We start from the raw sequence: 22,724 nt of genomic DNA on the forward strand, positions 1-22,724 counted from the left end.
AGGGCTCCATCAAGGAACATATAATCTCCTCTCACAACCAGACCATCACCAGAGAAATCTTAATATGATTTCTGAAATAATACTGAAATCTCAGTATATAGGCAATACAGAAATCATCGATAGATACAGCGATAGCAGGAGACTCAACATCAGGGAGGCCCTACACATCAAAAAGTCAACACCAGCACTCAACAGCCAATTAACACATAACTATATTCTACCCACTTCAAGGACACCGAACCAGTATAGAAGCAGCAAATATGCAATATACCTATTGTGTCATGTTCAGTCTTTTGCCAGTTCACCCCAAAAAATTGTGTCATATGACCTCACCCAAAAACGAATATAAGCATGAAATGATCTATGTAAAACCCTGTTTGTGTGTGTATATATATATATATATATATATATATATATATATATATATATATATATATATATATATATATATATATATATATATATATATATATATATATATATATATATATATATATATATATTAAATATGACCGAAAAAGTAAGATTAATAATTCTAACACGAATTTTCTCAATCTTTCGTACATTACGCTTCACTGTTGGAGGTAAATCAAAAATCAATTCTCCAAAATTCATTTTTATTTCTAGTCTGACGCGACACGGGCGCGTTTCGTAAAACTTATTACATTTTCAAAGACTTTAGTTCACAAATACACAACTGATTAGAACTTACGTATCTCCAATTTTATATCTACATTTGAGTGAGGTGGGAGGGGTGATGTGGCATTAACACAAGACAGAACAAGAGGGGATATTAATAGGGTATTAAAAGTATCAACACAAGACAGAACACAAACAATGGGTATTGAATAGAAGTGTTTGTAGAAAGCCTATTGGTCCATATTTCTTGATGCTTCTATATTGGAGCGGAGTCTTGAGGTGGGTAGAATATAGTTGTGCAATAATTGGCTGTTGATTGCTGGTGTTGACTTCTTGATGTGTAGTGCCTCGCAAACGTCAAGCCGCCTGCTATCGCTGTATCTATCGATGATTTCTGTGTTGTTTACTAGGATTTCTCTGGCGATGGTTTGGTTGTGGGAAGAGATTATATGTTCCTTAATGGAGCCCTGTTGCTTATGCATCGTTAAACGCCTAGAAAGAGATGTTGTTGTCTTGCCTATATACTGGGTTTTTTGGAGCTTACAGTCCCCAAGTGGGCATTTGAAGGCATAGACGACGTTAGTCTCTTTTAAAGCGTTCTGTTTTGTGTCTGGAGAGTTTCTCATGAGTAGGCTGGCCGTTTTTCTGGTTTTATAGTAAATCGTCAGTTGTATCCTCTGATTTTTGTCTGTAGGGATAACGTTTCTATTAACAATATCTTTCAGGACCCTTTCCTCCGTTTTATGAGCTGTGGAAAAGAAGTTCATGTAAAATAGTCTAATAGGGGGTATAGGTGTTGTGTTAGTTGTCTCTTCAGAGGTTGCATGGCTTTTCACTTTCCTTCTTATGATGTCTTCGATGAAACCATTGGAGAAGCCGTTATTGACTAGGACCTGCTTTACCCTACAGAGTTCTTCGTCGACTTGCTTCCATTCTGAGCTGTGGCTGAGAGCACGGTCGACATATGCGTTAACAACACTCCTCTTGTACCTGTCAGGGCAGTCGCTGTTGGCATTTAGGCACATTCCTATGTTTGTTTCCTTAGTGTAGACTGCAGTGTGGAAACCTCCGCCCTTTTCCATGACTGTTACATCTAGAAAGGGCAGCTTCCCATCCTTTTCCATCTCGTAAGTGAAACGCAGCACGGAACTCTGCTCAAATGCCTCCTTCAGCTCCTGCAGATGTCTGACATCAGGTACCTGTGTAAAAATGTCGTCAACATACCTGCAGTATATGGCCGGTTTCAAGTTCATGTTGACTAAGACTTTTTGCTCGAAGGTACCCATGTAGAAGTTTGCAAACAGGACACCTAGGGGAGAACCCATGGCGACCCCATCTACTTGCTTATACATGTGCCCATCCGGGCTCAAGAAGGGTGCCTCTTTAGTACAAGCTTGGAGTAGTTTCCTCAGAATTCCAAGCTTGTACTAAAGAGGCACCCTTCTTGAGCCCGGATGGGCACATGTATAAGCAAGTAGATGGGGTCGCCATGGGTTCTCCCCTAGGTGTCCTGTTTGCAAACTTATACATGGGTACCATCGAGCAAAAAGTCTTAGTCAACATGAACTTGAAACCGGCCATATACTGCAGGTATGTTGACGACATTTTTACACAGGTACCTGATGTCAGACATCTGCAGGAGCTGAAGGAGGCATTTGAGCAGAGTTCCGTGCTGCGTTTCACTTACGAGATGGAAAAGGATGGGAAGCTGCCCTTTCTAGATGTAACAGTCATGGAAAAGGGCGGAGGTTTCCACACTGCAGTCTACACTAAGGAAACAAACATAGGAATGTGCCTAAATGCCAACAGCGACTGCCCTGACAGGTACAAGAGGAGTGTTGTTAACGCATATGTCGACCGTGCTCTCAGCCACAGCTCAGAATGGAAGCAAGTCGACGAAGAACTCTGTAGGGTAAAGCAGGTCCTAGTCAATAACGGCATCTCCAATGGTTTCATCGAAGACATCATAAGAAGGAAAGTGAAAAGCCATGCAACCTCTGAAGAGACAACTAACACAACACCTATACCCCCTATTAGACTATTTTACAGGAACTTCTTTTCCACAGCTCATAAAACGGAGGAAAGGGTCCTGAAAGATATTGTTAATAGAAACATTATCCCTACAGACAAAAATCAGAGGATACAACTGACGATTTACTATAAAACCAGAAAAACGGCCAGCCTACTCATGAGAAACTCTCCAGACACAAAACAGAACGCTTTAAAAGAGACTAACGTCGTCTATGCCTTCAAATGCCCACTTGGGGACTGTAAGCTCCAAAAAACCCAGTATATAGGCAAGACAACAACATCTCTTTCTAGGCGTTTAACGATGCATAAGCAACAGGGCTCCATTAAGGAACATATAATCTCTTCCCACAACCAAACCATCGCCAGAGAAATCCTAGTAAACAACACAGAAATCATCGATAGATACAGCGATAGCAGGCGGCTTGACGTTTGCGAGGCACTACACATCAAGAAGTCAACACCAGCAATCAACAGCCAATTATTGCACAACTATATTCTACCCACCTCAAGACTCCGCTCCAATATAGAAGCATCAAGAAATATGGACCAATAGGCTTTCTACAAACACTTCTATTCAATACCCATTGTTTGTGTTCTGTCTTGTGTTGATACTTTTAATACCCTATTAATATCCCCTCTTGTTCTGTCTTGTGTTAATGCCACATCACCCCTCCCACCTCACTCAAATGTAGATATAAAATTGGAGATACGTAAGTTCTAATCAGTTGTGCATTTGTGAACTAAAGTCTTTGAAAATGTAATAAGTTTTACGAAACGCGCCCGTGTCGCGTCAGACTAGAAATAAAAATGAATTTTGGAGAATTGATTTTTGATTTACCTCCAACAGTGAAGCGTAATGTACGAAAGATTGAGAAAATTCGTGTTAGAATTATTAATCTTACTTTTTCGGTCATATTTAATAATATATGTCTACAGGAAAGACTGCTACCAAAATATACTAATATATATATATATATATATATATATATATATATATATATATATATATATATATATATATATATATATATATATATATATATATATATATATTGTGACGGTAATCTCTTTCAAGAGAGATTGAGCCTGCTCTTCCCTACGTAAAGTTACTTATATATATACAACACTAAGATGCTACCTTCAAGATACGTCTACCAGTAGCACAAAACGTTTTGACCAGGAGGCAAACATACCCTAAACTCCCCCCACTCCTCACTCCCTCCATGCTGGCTCGCCACCGTCGTCAACCAGCAAACTACCATTCCAGCCTGCCTGCTTCTGATTGGTGACCCGCCGACTGCACACCTGCACCTCTGCACCTCAGCGCCCTCTACCAAGTCGATGTCTGGGCCTGAACCAGTCATTGAAGTTAGAATATCCTTGTGCTCTCAAGCTGTGAACAACCAACTGATATACGCTCTGTTTATTGGTGGAGATTCTCAGCTAGCGCTATATTCTCACCACCTGTTTATTCATTCTTTTGTCTTTATTTTATGTGTAGAGTAACGTCACCCTTGTTCTTAATTTTTATGTAATAGTTTTTGACTTGTTTGTTTGCACTGTACATAGCCAAGGGATTCTCTTTGTTCATAATTTTTAAAGTTAATTAAAGTTTCATTGTTCATACTATGTGTTTTGCATGTCTTCCCTTACTTTACCACAGACAACAGCCAAGCAGTCGATCTATTTTTTCTAAAATGTGATAGGCATTGACACCAGCCATTAGGAGGACTGCCGAACACCTACACTTCTACACTTTCCAGTCACAAAATAAATATATATATATATATATATATATATATATATATATATATATATATATATATATATATATATATATATATATATATAATATGTGTGTGTGTGTGCGGAAAATCCACAGAGAAATGTGAAAGGGAGATGAACGTTTCGGCCGATCAAAGCCGTTGTCAACACGAGACTGACTAAGAAACAAAGGGAGGGTACAGGCCAACAACTAGAACCTGACCACCCATCCCCAGGGAAAGAATTACCTATAAACAGGTATAGATTACCTTAGAATAGTCAAAAGGATTAAGCGGTCTGATAATAAGCATGAAAGATTAAAGAAAAAGCCTCACTGAACACACAATATATGAATATAATATTGTAATGAGACATTGTAACTCCTCCATATCAGAGTTTTTTCTTAAACTGTTGTGCAATATCGTAACTTAAAACTGGGTCAAATTGGTATGTACTAACATTGAGAAGATTTAGACACTGATTAGGGCAGACTCAATCAAATTCCGTTCCACGAAACCACTGCAATTGGTAATGCTTTTCGCTCCACCCTACTTAATAGTGTGATCACACAAACGCGTGTGTCGATGCACTAAACGTTTGGGCAGTTCTAATACTATAAGCATGTTGGGGCAAACGCAATTGTAAGGATTTTCCTGTTTGTCCAAAGTACACAGAATCACAATCATTGCATGGAATCGAATACACACAACCAGGGGGATTAACAGGGGATTTTTTTTTATTAAATAGGACTTGAACGCACTATTAGTGAACACCATCAGCCACATCGACATTATTTAACCACAAGAACTGACCAGCTTAAAATACAAATTCCAAAACAGGGCACTTCACTATGCTGCTCTAATTGACAAACTAAGAAAATATCAGCATCCCAGAACTCTGACCATGATGCCCATGAATATCATACCCACCCACTCCTCCCCCTCCTTAGACTACCCAGCAGGGCGGTACAGACGCATGACCCTTGCATTCCACAGTCTGGCTGAACAGTGTTTATGTTCAACGGTGTTCACTTACTATACACAACCAAAAAACTCACACACAATAAAAGTGAGCTGAACTCCACGGGCAGTGCTACAAGGGGATCGTTTTGGAAGGATAGTAAGCTTGGATGTGTAGGACTCAGGATTTAAGGTGCCATAGAACGTGTCAGGAAATATACTTTCTCACCCTCCGTTGGGACGAAGACATTCCTGGCTCTAAGTCTTGTTCTAGGCAGGAGAGTGAGTGAGCACATCACAGAACGTCCTGTGATGGCATCAAATAGCGTTGATATGACATATTCCACCAGTAATGTCAGCGCAGTTACTGAAACAATGAAGCCCTAAGAGGCCAACACTGGAGTTTTTAAAAACGATAAGAAGACATAAACGAGGAGGCTACAGACTCAAAGTGTTCCATGTAAGAGACGCAAGACCATACATTCCAACAGAGAGAACAAACGAAAAGTCTTACAGTACACAATGGAGAACAACTGCCGCAGAAGTGATGTTTCAGTTCCCAAAGAACCAGACAAAACCAAAGAAGTGACAAAAATATTACCCCAAATAATAGAAAAAAGGTACCCAATGGACGGTAAGGAAGGACGTTATCTTGCAGTAGAAAGGGGGAAATCCCACCAAGGCTGAGTAGTGGGGAAGACTGAGGCATCAGGTAGTCATCCGGGAACCTGTCCGATGGTCCAAGTGCCACAGGTTACGTGCATGTGAGGGCCAGAGACACCCTCCCTCAGAATCCAAAACAGGGATCACACCCAAACAAAGTAACTACAGAACCCGCACATGAACACAGGATATGGCCACATACAGGGTACAAGCAATCAAAACCCACACGGGACAACAGCAGCCCAAACTGGCAGCACCGAAATACACAGAGACGCGGCACTGATTACATCAAGCACAGAAGCAGCGGCAAAGCCTCGAGCAAACAGAACAACCCAGCTGGAAGGCCACACAGAGCAACACAGTGCAAACCCACAAGCCAGGGAAGGATCTGCAGCAACCACAAGACACGACGGAAGGAACTGGCTTTGCAGCGCCACAGCCCAGGCTACGTCTTAATCTTTATCATCCTATTCCAGCAATCTTTTCCTGCATTTCCATCCCATCCCATCCCTCCTCCTTCCCCTCCTCCTTCCTCCTCCTCCTCCTCCTCCTCCTTCATCTTCCTCCTCCTCCTCCTCCTCCTTACCCAATACGTTGGCCATGAAAGTTGCCAAGTGCGGGACATGACCTGGGTGCCAAGCCGCACACACACGTGCGACGGAACTGCTAAACTGAGACAAAGAGTGTTGACGGGGAGCTCTGATGACGGGCTGGGTTTTCCAGCTTTCCTCATCATCTTATACGTGTGCACGCATTGTCATCCAGTCGTTGTCTTCCAGACCCGGTCATCCTATCGTTGTCATCCACTCTGTCACCCAAATCCTTGCCCCTCAGAGTCATCCTTCACTTAATGACTTACATAGCCTCCGGCTTCACTACTGCAAAGTCTACACACGTGAGACCAGTTTTACAGCATGCAGCCCCATCGTCAAGCGCCCATCTAAAACCACAAAGAAAACTTGAAAAGGTTCAGAAGTTTGCAACGAGGCTTATTTCAAAATTACGAAGGACGGGATATGGAGAAAACCAAGCAATTAGACCTGACGTCGTTACAAACGAGGCGGGAACAACAGCAATCTCTATAAAAGATGGCAATAATCCCTATATTTATGTCAGTAATCTCTAAAATATACGGAAACAATCTCTAAAATATATGGAAACAATCTCTAAAATATATGGAAACGATCACTCATTAAATGTATATCAACAATCCCTATAATATTTAGCAACAATCTATAATACATATAACAATCGTTGTAATATAGCAACACCCCATATAATATATGGCAACAATCGGCTCAATATATATATAGCAACAATCCATATAATAAGAACAATCCCGATAATATATAGTTAGCAAGACTCCCTGCTAGGAACAACCTCGATTCAACGAACCACAGGATCGAACCCCAATTCGTTGCAGCGAGGCCTATATAAGTGCTTACGGATCAACCAGCAAGAACACACTTTACTTCCCGACATTATAGAGGTCTAAAGTTGTTGTTGTTGTTAAAGATTTAGCTACTCAGGACGAAGTGTCCATGTAGCACGGGCTATGGTGAGCCCGTAAAGGTCTAAAGATTGATTGATTGATGAATATTAAGCCACCCAAGAGGTGGCACCGGCATGAATAACCCCCTAACAAAGCAAGCTCTCAAGAATGTGCAGGTAGATCATCTCAGCCGAACTGGGGGAAGAGGACAAGGCCCAGGTTACAGTTCAAAGAAATGAAACCTACAGATCCTAACCTAACCTGACACAGGTTTGGTGTGCGACCTGCGTAGAGGCGGAGTATGCAGAGTAGGAGTACAAGTACGGAGTACTTGTAGGCCCCCCTGGTTAGGAGGGGCCTAACAAGTACAAGCGTCAATAATTTTTTGTACCATTCAAAACCTGGGTCCAGGAACGTCATTGTTTACTCAAAGACCCCTCATGTGACCTTGAGGTTCACTGCTGTTTAGGTCACCTATGGCTGACGCCCTGAAGATGGGTCGACTTGTTCGCTGTATTTACTGCAGTAAACATTAATGGTATTGACCACATCTGTAATTTAACAAAAGTGTGCCGCTTTTGTGTCAACACCTGTCTTAACTTGACACCTGCATCCAGTGGTAGCTTGGCTAAGATTCATGCTCTGTTTTGACAATTCTAGAAAAGTTACGACCTTGTGTTTTTGTTGACATCAAAGAAGCAGAGACTAAGAAACGTCAGTCTTATATCAAGTAATTTTCTGCTTACATTCATCCCTCCAGCAGTGCCTGCTATACCACCCCTCCAGCAGTGCCTGCTATACCACCCCTCCAGCAGTGCATGCTATACCACCCCTCCAGCAGTGCCTGCTATACCACCCCCATTTTATGTTAAATCACCTCTACCCATACTTCCTCTCACTCCTCCCCCGCGCACAACAGGTTCGGCGTAGTATGAATACCAAATACCAGAAGTTTCCAGATAGATAAAACGATTGTGTGTATGTGTGTGGGAGGAGCCACAGGCGAGGTGGTCGGAAGATGCTGGTATATAAAGGAACCGGGGCTTACACTGGTCAGTATACTCAACGTGAAGCATTCGCCATGAACACTGTGAGTACACAGCCTTCACCTCCAGACAGGGCAGCTATGGGTATATAGTTATGGGTACATCATTTGATTATAGACGTTCTCTTTTCTATATATTGTATTTTCAGGCAGAGGTGAATCATGTGTCAAAAGAGTATCTCAGCTGGAAACAGCTTAAAGCTGGTGATTTTAAGCGGTTGTGTTAGCGAATAACAATATAAGATTAGAACTGGATACAATTATTCAAAATAAATATTCTTTGTCTCTGTATTAACTAGAGACAAACCTGTACTGCAAGTGGTGGCGAGGACAATTTGGCAAATTTTCTTGCTCTCAGGGAGCAAGTTATTTATAAAGGGTTCCAAACAAGTTATTTATAGATGGGATACAAACAACAACAACCTTTTTGCAGAAATATTTTAATGTTAACAATGAAGGGGCTTGACCCTAGGTAATAATAATAATAACATATATCAGCTGGACAATGTTGAAATTGCCCAATCTGATTTGCGACTAGGATCTGAAACAAAAAATAAATGTATAATTGTTCGAAATTAGGTAATTGGGATACTGTATTGGGATGCAGGAATATTAATAAAGTTTTAAAAATACATCAACACAAAATACAACACGAAAGGGTAAGGGAACCTATCGTAACCTAATCTAACCTACCCTAACCTATTATAAGGAGATAGTGCTAAGCCAGGTACACGAAAAAAAAATGGATACAAATTAGAAAAGTTTAAGTTCTGAAAAGACCTGGGTAAATACTGGTTTGATAATAAAGGGGTACTGATTTATGGATCAAATTATCGGGCAACATAATTAATTTGGAACTGCTGGATGGTTTCAAGCATAGGTTAGACGAGTATATGAATGAGTTTAAGTGGATATAATTAGAGGGCTGCCTTCCAGTAAGCCTACTGCAGTTTTCCTCTATTTGTATGTAATGTCTCTTCTCTTGTTACAGTTGTCGCTGATGGTGGTGTTGGTGGTGGCCCTGGCCGCCCTGATGGGGTCAGCCCGAGCCATGCCTGACCCCTACGCCCTGGCTTACCCTGACCCTGATGCTGACCCGCACCATCACCATCACTTTGGTGGCGGATATGGTGGCTATGGCGGATATGGGGGCTATGGTGGCGGATATGGGGGATATGGTGGCGGATATGGCGGGTATGGCGGCTATGGTAGAGGATTCTGGGGTTAATCTTGAATTGCACCATCAGCGATCGTCACTTCCTACCAAGCGACAAAACAGGCCCAGTATCCGGAACACCTCAGCCTCCAGTGTGTGGAAGAATCATCTCCTTGACGTGACCTCACCAACTGGTGGATGGAGAGTCACCCTTTCAACGTTCTTCTTGTAACTTTACTATGATGCCTAAATAAATACAATAAACATATCAAAGACTTGACTCTTTCCTTTAGCACGAAGAGGGAGTAAAACCTTGATGGTATCATAGACTAAGGACGCTTCCTTCCCATGAGGATAAGGAGAACGAGGATCAGGATGATTAAAACTATGTTCACCATAGTACGAACACTGACGTAAAATGCAATTAGATGGTATAATGTTTCAGCATACAGCCCCGCTCCTGTGCCAGGTAAGTCCACTATGGGCTCACCATAGCCCGTGCTACTTGCAACTTTTTTTTCCTCAGTAGCTGAATCTAAAACAACAACAACAGTAGAATTTGGAACTATTCACTTTATACCCCGAAAAAAATAAAGCTAAAAACAAACATAAATATTCCTAGGCCTAGTATAGCATATATATGTACTATGTTAGGCCTCAGATAGCGTGTATCACACGCTATCTGTACTACACCTAGGAGGTTAGGTTAGGTTAATCGAATTCCTCAGTTTTAACATGCTGTTCATTCAAAATGGGAATTTTCTCAAATATAAATGTATATTGTTATATATTAGCAAACTGTACATATTTAGGCATAGGTTAGGTTAGGTGTTTAAGTTCTGTTGACGATTATTTGCATTTGTTGTACGTGGGTGAAGCGTTCGAAAAAAAATCGTCAGTGAAGCACTTGTTCCGAAAGTGTTCGAACGTCATCAGTTGTGAGTCGTGTGTAAACAGTTTTTCATTCATAAACAAGGGGTTTGGCGGGTGCATGGGGACACTTTTGGCATTTGTTTATGAGGACGGGCTGCAGAACCTTTCAGCCAGGGGACGGGTGAGTGAGGGGGCTGGTGGGTGAGGGGACGGGTGAGTAAGGGGACGGGTGAGGAGACGGGTGAGTGAGGGGACGGGTGAGTGAAGAGACGGGTGAGTGAGGAGACAGGTGCCCCAAAGGACAGGTGCACCAGCACACGCGTCATTAAAACAGGTAGACGATGAGCCATACGATATCATGCTATAACAACAGCTGGTGGGCTAAACAATCCCAGATTCAATTCCCTTTTAACAGCATAGCCGCGTCCCACCTCCAGGCTGGGGTTTCCCTAGCACATACCCCCCACCCCAACCCCACCCTACCCCCCTCTAGTGCCCGGGTTGTCATCGTCATCCTCCTGCGTCAATAATTTTTTGTACCATTCAAAACCTGGGTCCAGGAAGGTCATTGTTTACTCAAAGACCCCTCACGTGACCTTGAGGTTCACAGCTGTTTAGGTCACCTACGGCTTACGCCCTGAAGATGGTTCGACTTGTTCGCTGTATTTACTGCAGTAAACTTGTGTGGTATTGACCACATCTGTTCTTCACATCTGTAATTGAACAGAGGTACGGGTTCTCTACCTTGCTTTTTTGTCAACATCTGTCTTTATTCGACACCTGCATCTAGCGGTAGCTTGGCTACGGTTCTTGCTCTGTTTTGACAACTCTTAGAAAAGTTACGACCTTGTGTTTTTGTTGATAAAAAGAGAAGCAGAGTCTGAGAAACATCAGTATTATATCAAGTAATTTTCTGCTTAGATTCACTTCCTCCAGCAGTGCCTGCTGTATCACCCTTATCCAGCAGTGCCTGCTGTATCACCCCCTCTAGCAGTGCCTGCTATATCACCCTTATCCAGCAGTGCCTGCTATATCACCCTTATCCAGCAGTGCCTGCTATATCACCCTTATCCAGCAGTGCCTGCTATATCACCCTTATCCAGCAGTGCCTGCTATATCATCCCCTCCAGCAGTGCCTGCTATATCACCCCCTCCAGCAATGCCTGCTATATCACTCCCTCCAGCAGTGCCTGCTATATCACTCCCTCCAGCAGTGCCTGCTATATCTCCTCTTCCAGCAGTGCCTCCTCTATCACCCCTTCCAGCAGTGCCTGCTATATCACCCTTATCCAGCAGTGCCTGCTATATCACTCCCTCCAGCAGTGCTTGCTATATCACTTCCTCCAGCAGTGCTTGCTATATCACTTCCTCCAGCAGTGCCTGCTATATCACTCCCTCCAGCAGTGCTTGCTATATCACTTCCTCCAGCAGTGCCTGCTATATCACCCTTATCCAGCAGTGCCTGCTATATCACTCCCTCCAGCAGTGCTTGCTATATCAGTTCCTCCAGCAGTGCTTGCTATATCACTTCCTCCAGCAGTGCCTGCTATATCACTTCGTCCACTAGTGCCTGCTGTATCACCCCCTCCAGCAGTGCCTCCTATATCACCCCCATTTTATGTTAATTCACCTCTATCCATACTCCCCGCTCCCACCCCCCCATGCCGCGCACAACAGGTTCGGCGTAGTATGAATACCAAATACCAGAAGTTTCCAGATAGATAAAACGATTGTGTGTATGTGTGTGGGAGGAGCCACAGGCGAGGTGGTCGGAAGATGCTGGTATATAAAGGAACCGGGGCTTACACTGGCCAGTATACTCAACGTGAAGCATTCGCCATGAACACTGTGAGTACACAGCCTTCACCTCCAGACAGGGGCAGCTATGGGTGTATGGTTAGGTACCTCCAGACAGGGCTGCTATGGGTATATAGTTAGGAACCTCCAGACAGGGTAGCTATGGGTATATAGTTAGGTACCTCCAGACAGGGGCAGCTTTGAGTATATATAGTTAGGAACCTCCAGACAGGGCAGCTATGGTTATATAGTTATGGGTACATCAAATGACTATAGATGTTCTCTTTTCTATATATCATATTTTCAGGCAGAGGTGAATCATGTGCCAAAAGAGTATCTCAGATGGACACAGCTTAAAGCTGGTGATTTTAAGCGGTTGTGTTAGCGAATAACAATATAAGATTAGAACTGCATACAATTATTTAATTATACAACAAATTAGAATTATAAATTAATTATTGTTGATGCTGATTCCCATTATTGTAACCACTGTCAGGTGGTAGGTGCTCACTTGATGCAAGAATACATTCTAGAGGATAAATTATAATAGATTAGTTAGCACACGAATACATCAAGCGGGACAAGTGGTAGGTGCTCACTTGATACAAGAATACATTCTAGTGGAGAGTGTTACATTGTAGTAAATAATATTCTTTGTCTCTGTATTAATATTTTTATTTTTTGTCTCTGTATCAATATTTTTATTTTTTGTCTCAATCAATATTCTTTGTCTCTGTATTAACTAGAGACAAACCTCTACTGTAACTGGTGGCGAGGACAATTTGGCAAATTTTCTTGCTCTCAGGGAGCAAGTTATTTAAGTGAACAAATCCACAAGGGCAGTGACGAGGGTTCGAACCTACGTCCGAGAAGATCCCAGACGCTGCCTTAATCGACTTCGGACCCTCGTCACGGCTCTTGTGGATTTCTTCATTTGAAGCATCACGTTATTGTGATTTCTGTGTGTTATTTATCATGAACTAAAAACAACAATAACAGATTTTTTGCAGAAATATTTTTTGCAGATATATTTTTTGCAGATATATTTGAATGTTAACAATGAAGGGGCTTGACCCTAAGTAATAATAATAGTAATAGTAATAATAATAATAACATATATCAGCTGGACAATGTTGAAATTGCCCAATCTGATTTGCGACTAGGATTTGAAACAAAAAATAAATGTATAATTGTTCGAAATTAGGTAATTGAGATACTGTATTGGGATGCACGAATATTAATAGTTTTAAAAATACATCAACACGAAAAAGGTAAGGGAACCTATCGTAACCTAATCTAACCTACCCTAACCTATTATAAGGAGAGAACGCTAAGCCAGGCACACGAAAAAAATGGATGTAAATTAGAAACGTTTAGATTCTGAAAAGACCTGGGTAAATACTGGTTTGATAATAAGGGGTACTGATTTATGGATCAAATTATCGGGCAGCATAATGCATTTGACACTGATGGATGGTTTTAAGCATTGGTTAGACGAGTGTATGAATGAGTTTAAGTGGATATAATTAGAGGGCTGCCTTCCAGTAAGCCTACTGCAGTTTTCATCTATTTGTATCCTTCCAGTAAGCCTACTGCAGTTTTCATCTATTTGTATGCAATTTATCTTCTCTTGTTACAGTTGTTGCTGATGGTGGTGTTGGTGGTGGCCCTAGCCACCCTGATGGGGTCAGCCCGAGCTATGCCTGACCCCTACGCCCTGGCTTACCCTGACCCTGATGCTGACCCGCACCATCACCATCACTTTGGTGGCGGATATGGTGGCTATGGGGGTTATGGGGGCTATGGTGGCTATGGTGGCTATGGTGGATATGGGGGCTATGGCGGATATGGCGGCCTTGGTGGATTCTGGGGTTAATCTTGAAATGTGCTCTCGGCAATCGTCACTTCCTCCCAAGCATCAGAAGGACTAACAGGCCCTACAGTACCCAAACTCCTCAGCCTCCAGTGTGTGTGAAAGATTCATCTCCCTGACGTGACCTCACCAACTGGTGGATTCATAGTCACCCTTTCAACCTTCTGCTTGTTATAACTTTACCATGATGACTAAACAAATACAATAAACAGATCAAAGACTTTGACTCTTTCCTTTAGTACGAAGAGGGAGTAAAACTTTGATGGTATCAGAGACTAAAGACGCTTCCTTCCCTTGAGGATAAGGAGCACGAGGATGAGGATGATTAAAACTATGCAGGCGATGAGTCACAATAACGTGGCTACAGTATGCTGACCAGACCACACACACTAGAAGGTGAAGGGACGACGACGTTTCGGTCCGTCCTGGGCCATTCTCAAGTCGATAGAGCTGAATAGCTCTAGCCGAATCGAATTCATCTAGCTGAATCGCTAGCCAGTAGCTGAATCGACTTGAGAATGGTCCAGGACGGACCGAAACGTCGTTGTCCCTTCACCTTCTAGTGTGTGGTCTGGTCATCATGATTAAAACTATGTTCACTAAAGTATAAACATTGACGTAAAACGCAATTAGAGGGGTAGAATTTTTCAGCATACAGCCCCATTCCTGTGCCAAGTTAAGTCTACTACGGGCTCACCATAGCCCGTGCTACTTGCAACTTTTTGTGCCCAGTAGCTGAACCTAAAACAACACCAACAATATTAGAATTTGGTACTATCCACTTTATAGAGTCTGAAAAAATTGAGCTAAAAAGAAACTTAAATATTCCTAGGCCTAGTATAGCATATATATATATACTCTGTTAAGCCTCAGATAACGTGTATTAGGCCTAGGAAGGTTAGGTTAGGCTAGTTTAGGTTTCCTTTGCAACATAAACACAAAATCTTTTCTGGTTTGTACAAATTTAATAGGAACGATTTCTACTTTCTAAATGTTCATTACGTCATATATGTACTATGGTCCTCATCGCTACTATAAGTACTAAATAAACAGGAGGATGGGCTGGAGAGAGAGAGAGAGAGAGAGAGAGAGAGAGAGAGAGAGAGAGATTGCTGAGATAAAAGATTGCTGAGAGAGACAGAGAGAGAGAGAGAGAGAGAGAGAGAGAGAGAGAGAGAGAGAGAGAGATTGCTGAGATAAAAGATTGCTGAGAGAGAGAGAGAGAGAGAGAGAGAGAGAGAGAGAGAGAGAGAGAGAGAGAGAGAGAGAGAGAGAGAGATTGCTGAGAGAGAGAGAGAGAGAGAGAGAGAGAGAGAGAGAGAGAGAGAGAGAGAGAGAGAGAGAGAGAGAGAGAGAGAGAGAGAGAGAGAGAGAGACAGAGAGAGAGAGAGAGAGAGAGAGAGAGAGAGAGAGAGAGAGAGAGACAGAGAGAGAGAGACAGAGAGAGAGAGACAGAGAGACAGAGAGACAGAGAGACAGAGAGACAGAGAGACAGAGAGAGAGAGAGAGAGAGAGAGAGAGAGAGAGAGAGAGAGAGAGAGAGAGGGAGAGAGAGAGAGAGAGAGAGAGAGAGACCCTAAAAAAGGCTTTTAATAGAGTTCCACACAAGAGGACGTTTCGGAAACTTGAACATACTGGAGGGGTGAGAGGAAGACTTCTGAAATGGATGAAGATATTTTTAAAGAACGAGACCTAGTGGTGGTTTTGTATAGTAAGCTGTCGTCAGAGGAACACACAAAGAGCATTGTGAGAAGATCGTACGAGTCACTTTCCAACTCCCAGACTTGCTTTTAATTATATGGATGGTGAAATACTAAAGAAACTGTTCATGACTTTTGTGAGACCAAAACTACAATATGCAGCAGGTGCCCAAATCTAAAGAATAACATAAATAAACTGGAAAGGGTGCAGCGGCATGCTACAAAGTGGCTTCCGGGACTGAAAAATAAAGAGTTACGAGGCGAGCCTAGAAGCGTTAAACATGCCTAAACTAGAAGACAGAAGAAAGAGAAGTTATATAATCACCACTTACAAAATACTATCAGGAAGAGACCAAACTGACAAAGAGGATTTCCTGAAACCAGCAACTTCACGAACAAGAGGACACAGACCACACATAAATCACACTAGCGTGATGCATCAAATGAATTTGATGCATCACGCTATTGTGATTTCTGTGTGTAATGAAGTAAGGGCGAAGAGGAAGAACAGCTTATTGACAGAGCCCGGGGTGCATAGGGGAATTGTGTAAAACCCTGGTTTGTGTCTCGGAGAGGCTGCAGGATCCGTGTGAGGGCAGTTGCACTCCCGGTTACAATACTTTTAACCATGTCGTGGTACAGTCTATTAAGGCGCGTCTGGGATCCTCTCGGACGTAGGTTCGAACCCTCATCAGGGCCCTTGTGGATTTGTTCAAGAGGACACAGATTCAAGCTAAGGAAACAGAAGTGCCGAACAAATATAAGAAAGTTTTCTTTTCCAAACAGTGGTAGACGGTTGGAACAAGTTAAGTGAGGTGGTGGTGGAGGCCAAAACCGTCAGTAGTTCAAAGCATTATACGACAAAGAGTACTGGGAAGACAGGACACCTGGAGCGTAGTTCATCCTGTAACTACACTTAGACAATTACAAAGTGACACAAATTGCGACAAACACTGAAGCAGAGAAACAGACAGATAGACGCTTACACACAGAGAAACAGACAGATAGACGCTTACACACAGAGAAACAGACAGATAGACGCTTACACACAGAGAAACAGACAGATAGACGCTTACACACAGAGAAACAGACACTCCGAGACACAAACAGAGGCAGACGAATAGACACAGACGCAGATACACAGATAAACAGATAGACACGGGGACAGAGGAATAGACACAGACGCAGAGAGCAGGCAGAGACAGGAAAATATAAATATAAGCTGAGAGACAGGTGTGGTAACCGCCAGGTATGCTGTGATGATCTCTCCCATGATGCTCTCCTCCAGGTATGCTGTGATGATCTCTCCCATGATGCTCTCCTCCAGGTATGCTGTGATGATCTCTCCCATGATGCTCTCCTCCAGGTATGCTGTGATGATCTCTTCCATAATGCTCTTCTGTCTGCCAGATCAACCAGCTGGCTTACTCATCACCACACTCACGCCAAATCTAATCGACGACGCTCATCATAATTGGCTGGACACTTACAGTTGAATATACACAAAATTATAGTCAATTATTGACGTAAGTTTAGTCAATTTTCATTCGTTCAGTATTACTAGTACTGCAATGTTGTTGACATAATGGTACTTGTATGAATGGTCTAACTGTCCATCACCCAACGTCAGCTGTCATCCAGTATTAAGCTTCACATTTACTGTCCCTCATTTAAACCCCTCCCCCCTTTCAATAGGCTTAAACTCCCTATCTCTAATCACCTCAGCACCAACCCATCCAGTCCTCCCGAAGGTGCCTGTACCGGGCTCACACGCCAAGGATGGGCCGAGGTGACCTTAACATTGAGGAGATGACCGAGGCTCTAAGGATCAAGATTAAGACCACATTCCCCAGACCCGGGAGCAAGGCGTTGGAAAGAACTGAATTCTTTTAACGTGGGACGCAGCGTCTGATCGACCTGTTTTCCAAGGATCTCAGATGCATGAGTTTTGCTGTCAGCTTCAAAGACGTTCCTGAGGGAGCAATGGGACACAGGTGTTTGTAACGAGGCTGTTCTTGGTGGCTAAGTACCCAAGCGAGGCAGGCAGCTACCCTAAGCTTCCTGGAGGCATACAGTACCCAAGCGAGGCAGGCAGCTATCTTAAGCTTCCTGGTGGCATACAGTACCCAAGCGAGGCAGGCAGCTACCCTAAGCTTCCTGGAGGCATACAGTACCCAAGCGAGGCAGGCAGCTATCTTAAGCTTCCTGGTGGCATACAGTACCCAAGCGAGGCAGGCAGCTATCTTAAGCTTCCTGATAGTCGTAAAAGATTTCTTGCATGACTCACCTCAAGAAACAGGGCGTGTGTGTGTTTTTTGCTTGCATGAACTTTCCAGCAAGGTTACAAGCACTGACTGTCCGCTGCTACGGAGATACAGCAAGAACCTCCAGTCACTGCATGCGTGTGTGTGCCTTTCACCACCAGTCACCAGTTCACCTTGTGGTTCAAAGTCAGTCACCCCCGTTTCTTCTCGCTAAGTGTTTTATAAAAGGACACGAAGTGGATATGTTGTAATATCTCGCAATTGTAATATCTCGACCGCGCACCCCGCTACTACCACTGAACTAACCACAGTATATAAGTCCACTGTCTTTGTCTTTTAAAAATTCAGTGGCAAGGTATATGCCTGCATGTTCGGTTTGAGTTGTACTTGCCCAGTCATTGACGCGCTTCATTGCTGTATGTACGAGAGAAGATTGTTCAAATTTGAGCAGTCTCCGTGGTGTAGTGGTAAGACACTCGCCTGGCGTTCCGCGAGCGCTATGTCATGGGTTCGTATCCTGGCCGGGGAGGATTTACTGGGCGCAAATCCTTAACTGTAGTCTCTGTTTAACGAAACAGTAAAATGTGTACTTGGATGAAAAAACGATTCTTCGCGGCAGGGGATCGTATTCCAGGGACCATAGGATTAAGGACTTGCCCGAAACGCTACGCGTACTAGTGGCTGTACAAGAATGTAACAACTCTTGTATATATCTCAAAAAAAAAAAAATGTTACATGCACTTATATACTGTGACTCGCAGAGTGCACTCGTGGCATTGAACGCACATAGTAGTGACACCCAGAAAATAGTCAGTGATATTTGAATGGATGTTTTAGCTGCCAAAGAAAACAGATTTGAGATTAAATTCCTATGGATACCATCACATGTTGGTATCTCAAGGTATGACACTGTTGATATGCTTGCTAAGATAGCCTGCAGAAAACTAGTGGTAGACATTGATACGGGTGTTTCATTAGCAGTGACAAAGAGAATACTTAAACAAATATCTAATGAAAATCTCACCGACCTAACAAATTCACAAAGACCTGAAAGTTGTAGCATTAAATATTATGATAGATATCGTGAGGAGACATTCACATATGGACTAACAGAACAAGAACCCGGCAATGTGATGTTATAGTGGCCAGAATACGCCTGGGATATAGACGTATCTTGCAGCTTTCTCAAAACCCAAATGTCGAGTACACAATGTGTCAACTTTGTGAAAGAGAAAACATGCACTCTCTTGAACATTATACTGTAGAATGTCCCATACTGATTGACTTTCGCCCTTCTGGGCTAAGGTATGCTGAACTCTGTAATTACTATATGAGTATTGGAACACTTAATGATATATTGGACTTGTATCCAAGATTGACCATGTAATATATCAATCATACAATGTATATATATATGATGTAACTATATAACCTGAGCTTGTAAAAGCACCTTCATCACCTTCAGTGATTAAGTGCATAATTGCACACTAGTTTCTTTATCAGCTATCTCACCCTGTCAGAGTAAATGAGACAAATGTATGTGTGTGTGTATATATGTATGTATATGTGTGTGTGTATGTATATGTATGGGTATAAAGTATATATGGAAGCTGATCAGAATTACATTTCACCTTTGTGAATGTACATTAATGACACTATGTAAAAGACACAGCAAACACTTTATGTAGGGCATACGTAAATCTGTGTATCTATGTATTTACGTATGTAGGTTAGCTTAGCATTTTAAAAGCACCGAATCACCTTCTGTGGTTGAGTGTTCAATAAACCCTTGAACTATATGTTTAACACTTCTCTAACCCTGTCCATGGAGGACAGAAGAAAATGTATATATGCTGGTTAGCATTGTAAATGTGTGGCCACGTCTGTGGTAAAAATAATAATAATAATAAAAATAAAAAAAGAACTAACCGTGCAATCTCCGCTCTTTCTATGGTAATAACGGATGCTATATCGATCATGTAAGATGATCGTCAAGCGATCACTCGGGCCGTCATACGAAGACGTAAACCAGTAAACAGAGGAGAGAGAGAGAGCGTGAGGAAGAGTGAGGCAGAGCGAGAACGAGAGCAAGGGAGGGAGAACGAGAGCGAGTGAGGACGAGGGAGAGTGAGACAGAAAGATAGAGATAATCGTAGTCACAGCCTATCGTATGAGTTACCGAGTAACGCTGCCACCACCCTGAGTTACCGGACAGGGGACCGGAGTGAGGTTCATAGGTCTTGCAGATGGAATAACCTACCAGGACAGGTGTAGGGGACAATTGAACGGTACAAGGATCCTGGCCTGACATTCGAATAATCCTGACCATTTGGGAACTATAGAGTACACAAGCATAAGGCGGGACACACCCAATACTAACACCTCAACACGGGACGGACGGTGGGAGGAGTACAGGATAATTACGGACACTAGGTCACTAGGGCCAAGAGGGACGGTAGGCCCAATATCACTAAGACAAGGAACCATTAATACACATTTAATAACACTTGACAATATATGACTTTATTCGAAATAGTTAAATTGGCACTTCCCTAACTAATTCCTACCAGAGGCCAAGAGTACTGAATGAGGTGCTTTAGTTCAAGAGAGCCGTACTTACTCGTATGTTGTTCCACAGTTCTCCTGGAGATGATGTTCCTTCCCTGAGTCCACACACACCGTCCTCCTAGGCTGTGCCCACTTTCCAGTCCCTTCCATGAACTGCTCCTCAGCTGAACATGAGGGTTTTGCATTTGATGTTTAGGGGTTAATCCCTGAAGATTATCATGACGGCATCAACTCTGACCTCTTCGTGACTTGGTAACCGCTGACCTGTCCTCCTGGTTAACTGGTACCGAGGTGTAACTTCTTCCATTGTCTGCCCCCGTCTGACTGCCGCCGCGCCTGTGGCTTGTTCATGTTGTTATGATGTTCATGTTGTACTACTATGTACTGCTCTCTTGTTACAATGTTCCCCTTTTTTATAATTCTATTTAACATTACTATTATTATTATGTTGACAAGGCGTGTTGATCTGACGAGGCATGTATCCTTTTTAAATGTTAAACCTTTCAATCCATTACGTTCACCAAACAATGTGTATCTTGAGATACATATCACACAAGAGCCGCCCCATCACTACCAAGGGGCGCCAGCACGACCAGTCGGGTCTAAAACCTGGACTGGCATGAACTAGGCGACGTCACCGTGACATCACAGTGACGTCACAGTGACGTTACACACCTCGCCACCATAAATAAAACACAAAATTGTATCCCTTGTTTGCGTTAGATTAAGACAGAATAGAAAGGAATACATTAGCTTAGGGTTACAAAAGAATGGTATAGGTTAGGATGAGTTAGAATAGAATAGGCTGGGTTGAGATAGAGAAGATTTGATTATGTTGGGTGAGGTTTGTTTATTAGAACCAGCTTTTTGAGCCGCGTTCAGACCACAGTTGCATATTCAGAGCCTCTGCCACAAACAATGGGTGTCAGGCGAGTTGTACTGTCTCACAATGGTCTGAGACCCGTGAATGCTGTCTCACAATGGTCTCAGACCGACGAATATTGTCTTACAACTGTCTGAGACCCATGAATACTGTCTCACAACTGTCTGAGACTCCATGAATACTGTCTCACAATGGTATAAAACCCCATGAATACTAACTACATCCCAGAGTAAGGCCGTAAGGTTATTACATGATCCCGGAGTCAAGGTGTAATTATTAAGCTTACAACATTCCTGAAAAAAAGAAATTTACCAACATCCCTGGTTCAAGCGTAAGCTTACAATATTACTGTAAGAGGGAGGTATTCAAGAAGCACTTGGACAGGTTCTTGCAAGAAGTGCCGGACCAACCAGGCTGTAGTAGGCCTGCGGGCCGCTCCAAGCAACAAGCCTGTTGGACCAAGTTACCACAAGTCGAGCCTGGCCTCAGGCCGGGCTCGGGGCAGTAGAACAAACCTCGCGAAACACCCTCCAGGTATGCTCTCCAGTTAATATCCCCGAATTAGGACGTACGCATACAGAACAACCCTATACCACCAGGTAGGTAGGTAGATAAGATACAGTACCACCTGTAGCATACAGCAGCAAACCTGAGTCAAGACACTCAGGAAGTTGCTCTGGTCTCTAGAAGTGCAACGCACAAACGCACTTTACAAATACAACAACAAACGGGGTGAGAATAGCTTGAGCTACCTCATCCCTTTGTGTGTATTTTACCTCAATAAACTTATTTCAATTTCAACAACAACAACAATGACAGTATTATGAGGAAATGACAAACTAAATGCTTCCAAGCACTCCAAATACAGGACTGGTCTAAGTGCTTGTAGAAATATTTAATTTTTTCCCCCTCATGGTGAGCATCTGTGAACTAGATTTTCCGGGAATGAGAAGGTGTACAAGTGAGGACATGAGGCTAGCGGGTGCATGAGGGACACTGCTAATTTCACTGTTTTTG

The 22,724-nt window shown here is 42.8% G+C and overlaps 1 protein-coding gene and 1 long non-coding RNA gene across 2 annotated transcripts; both read left to right on the forward strand.

Annotated features, from left to right (window-relative positions):
- The first annotated feature begins 8,550 nt into the window (after nucleotides 1-8,550).
- Nucleotides 8,551-10,024, forward strand: LOC123770746 (FHA domain-containing protein FhaA-like). Its single transcript, XM_045762904.2, has 2 exons — nucleotides 8,551-8,638; nucleotides 9,585-10,024. The coding sequence occupies exons 1-2, from the start codon at nucleotides 8,567-8,569 to the stop codon at nucleotides 9,819-9,821; spliced, it is 309 nt and encodes a 102-aa protein (XP_045618860.2). The 5' UTR covers nucleotides 8,551-8,566; the 3' UTR covers nucleotides 9,822-10,024.
- Nucleotides 10,025-12,382: 2,358 nt separating this feature from the next.
- On the forward strand, nucleotides 12,383-14,513 carry LOC123770745 (uncharacterized). Its single transcript, XR_011223059.1, has 2 exons — nucleotides 12,383-12,470; nucleotides 14,059-14,513. It is a non-coding gene; the product is annotated as an uncharacterized lncRNA (long non-coding RNA).
- Nucleotides 14,514-22,724: the final 8,211 nt, after the last annotated feature.

This window comes from Procambarus clarkii, chromosome 56, assembly GCF_040958095.1.
Source record: "Procambarus clarkii isolate CNS0578487 chromosome 56, FALCON_Pclarkii_2.0, whole genome shotgun sequence".
Lineage (NCBI taxonomy): Eukaryota > Metazoa > Arthropoda > Malacostraca > Decapoda > Cambaridae > Procambarus > Procambarus clarkii.

Excerpts from the sequence above, each read along its gene's own strand:
- LOC123770746 (XM_045762904.2), top strand. The coding sequence starts at position 8,567 with ATGCTGGTATATAAAGGAACCGGGGCTTACACTGGTCAGTATACTCAA. Across the intron at positions 8,639-9,584 it reads AAGCATTCGCCATGAACACT|TTGTCGCTGATGGTGGTGTT; the intron begins GTGAGTACACAG and ends CTCTTGTTACAG.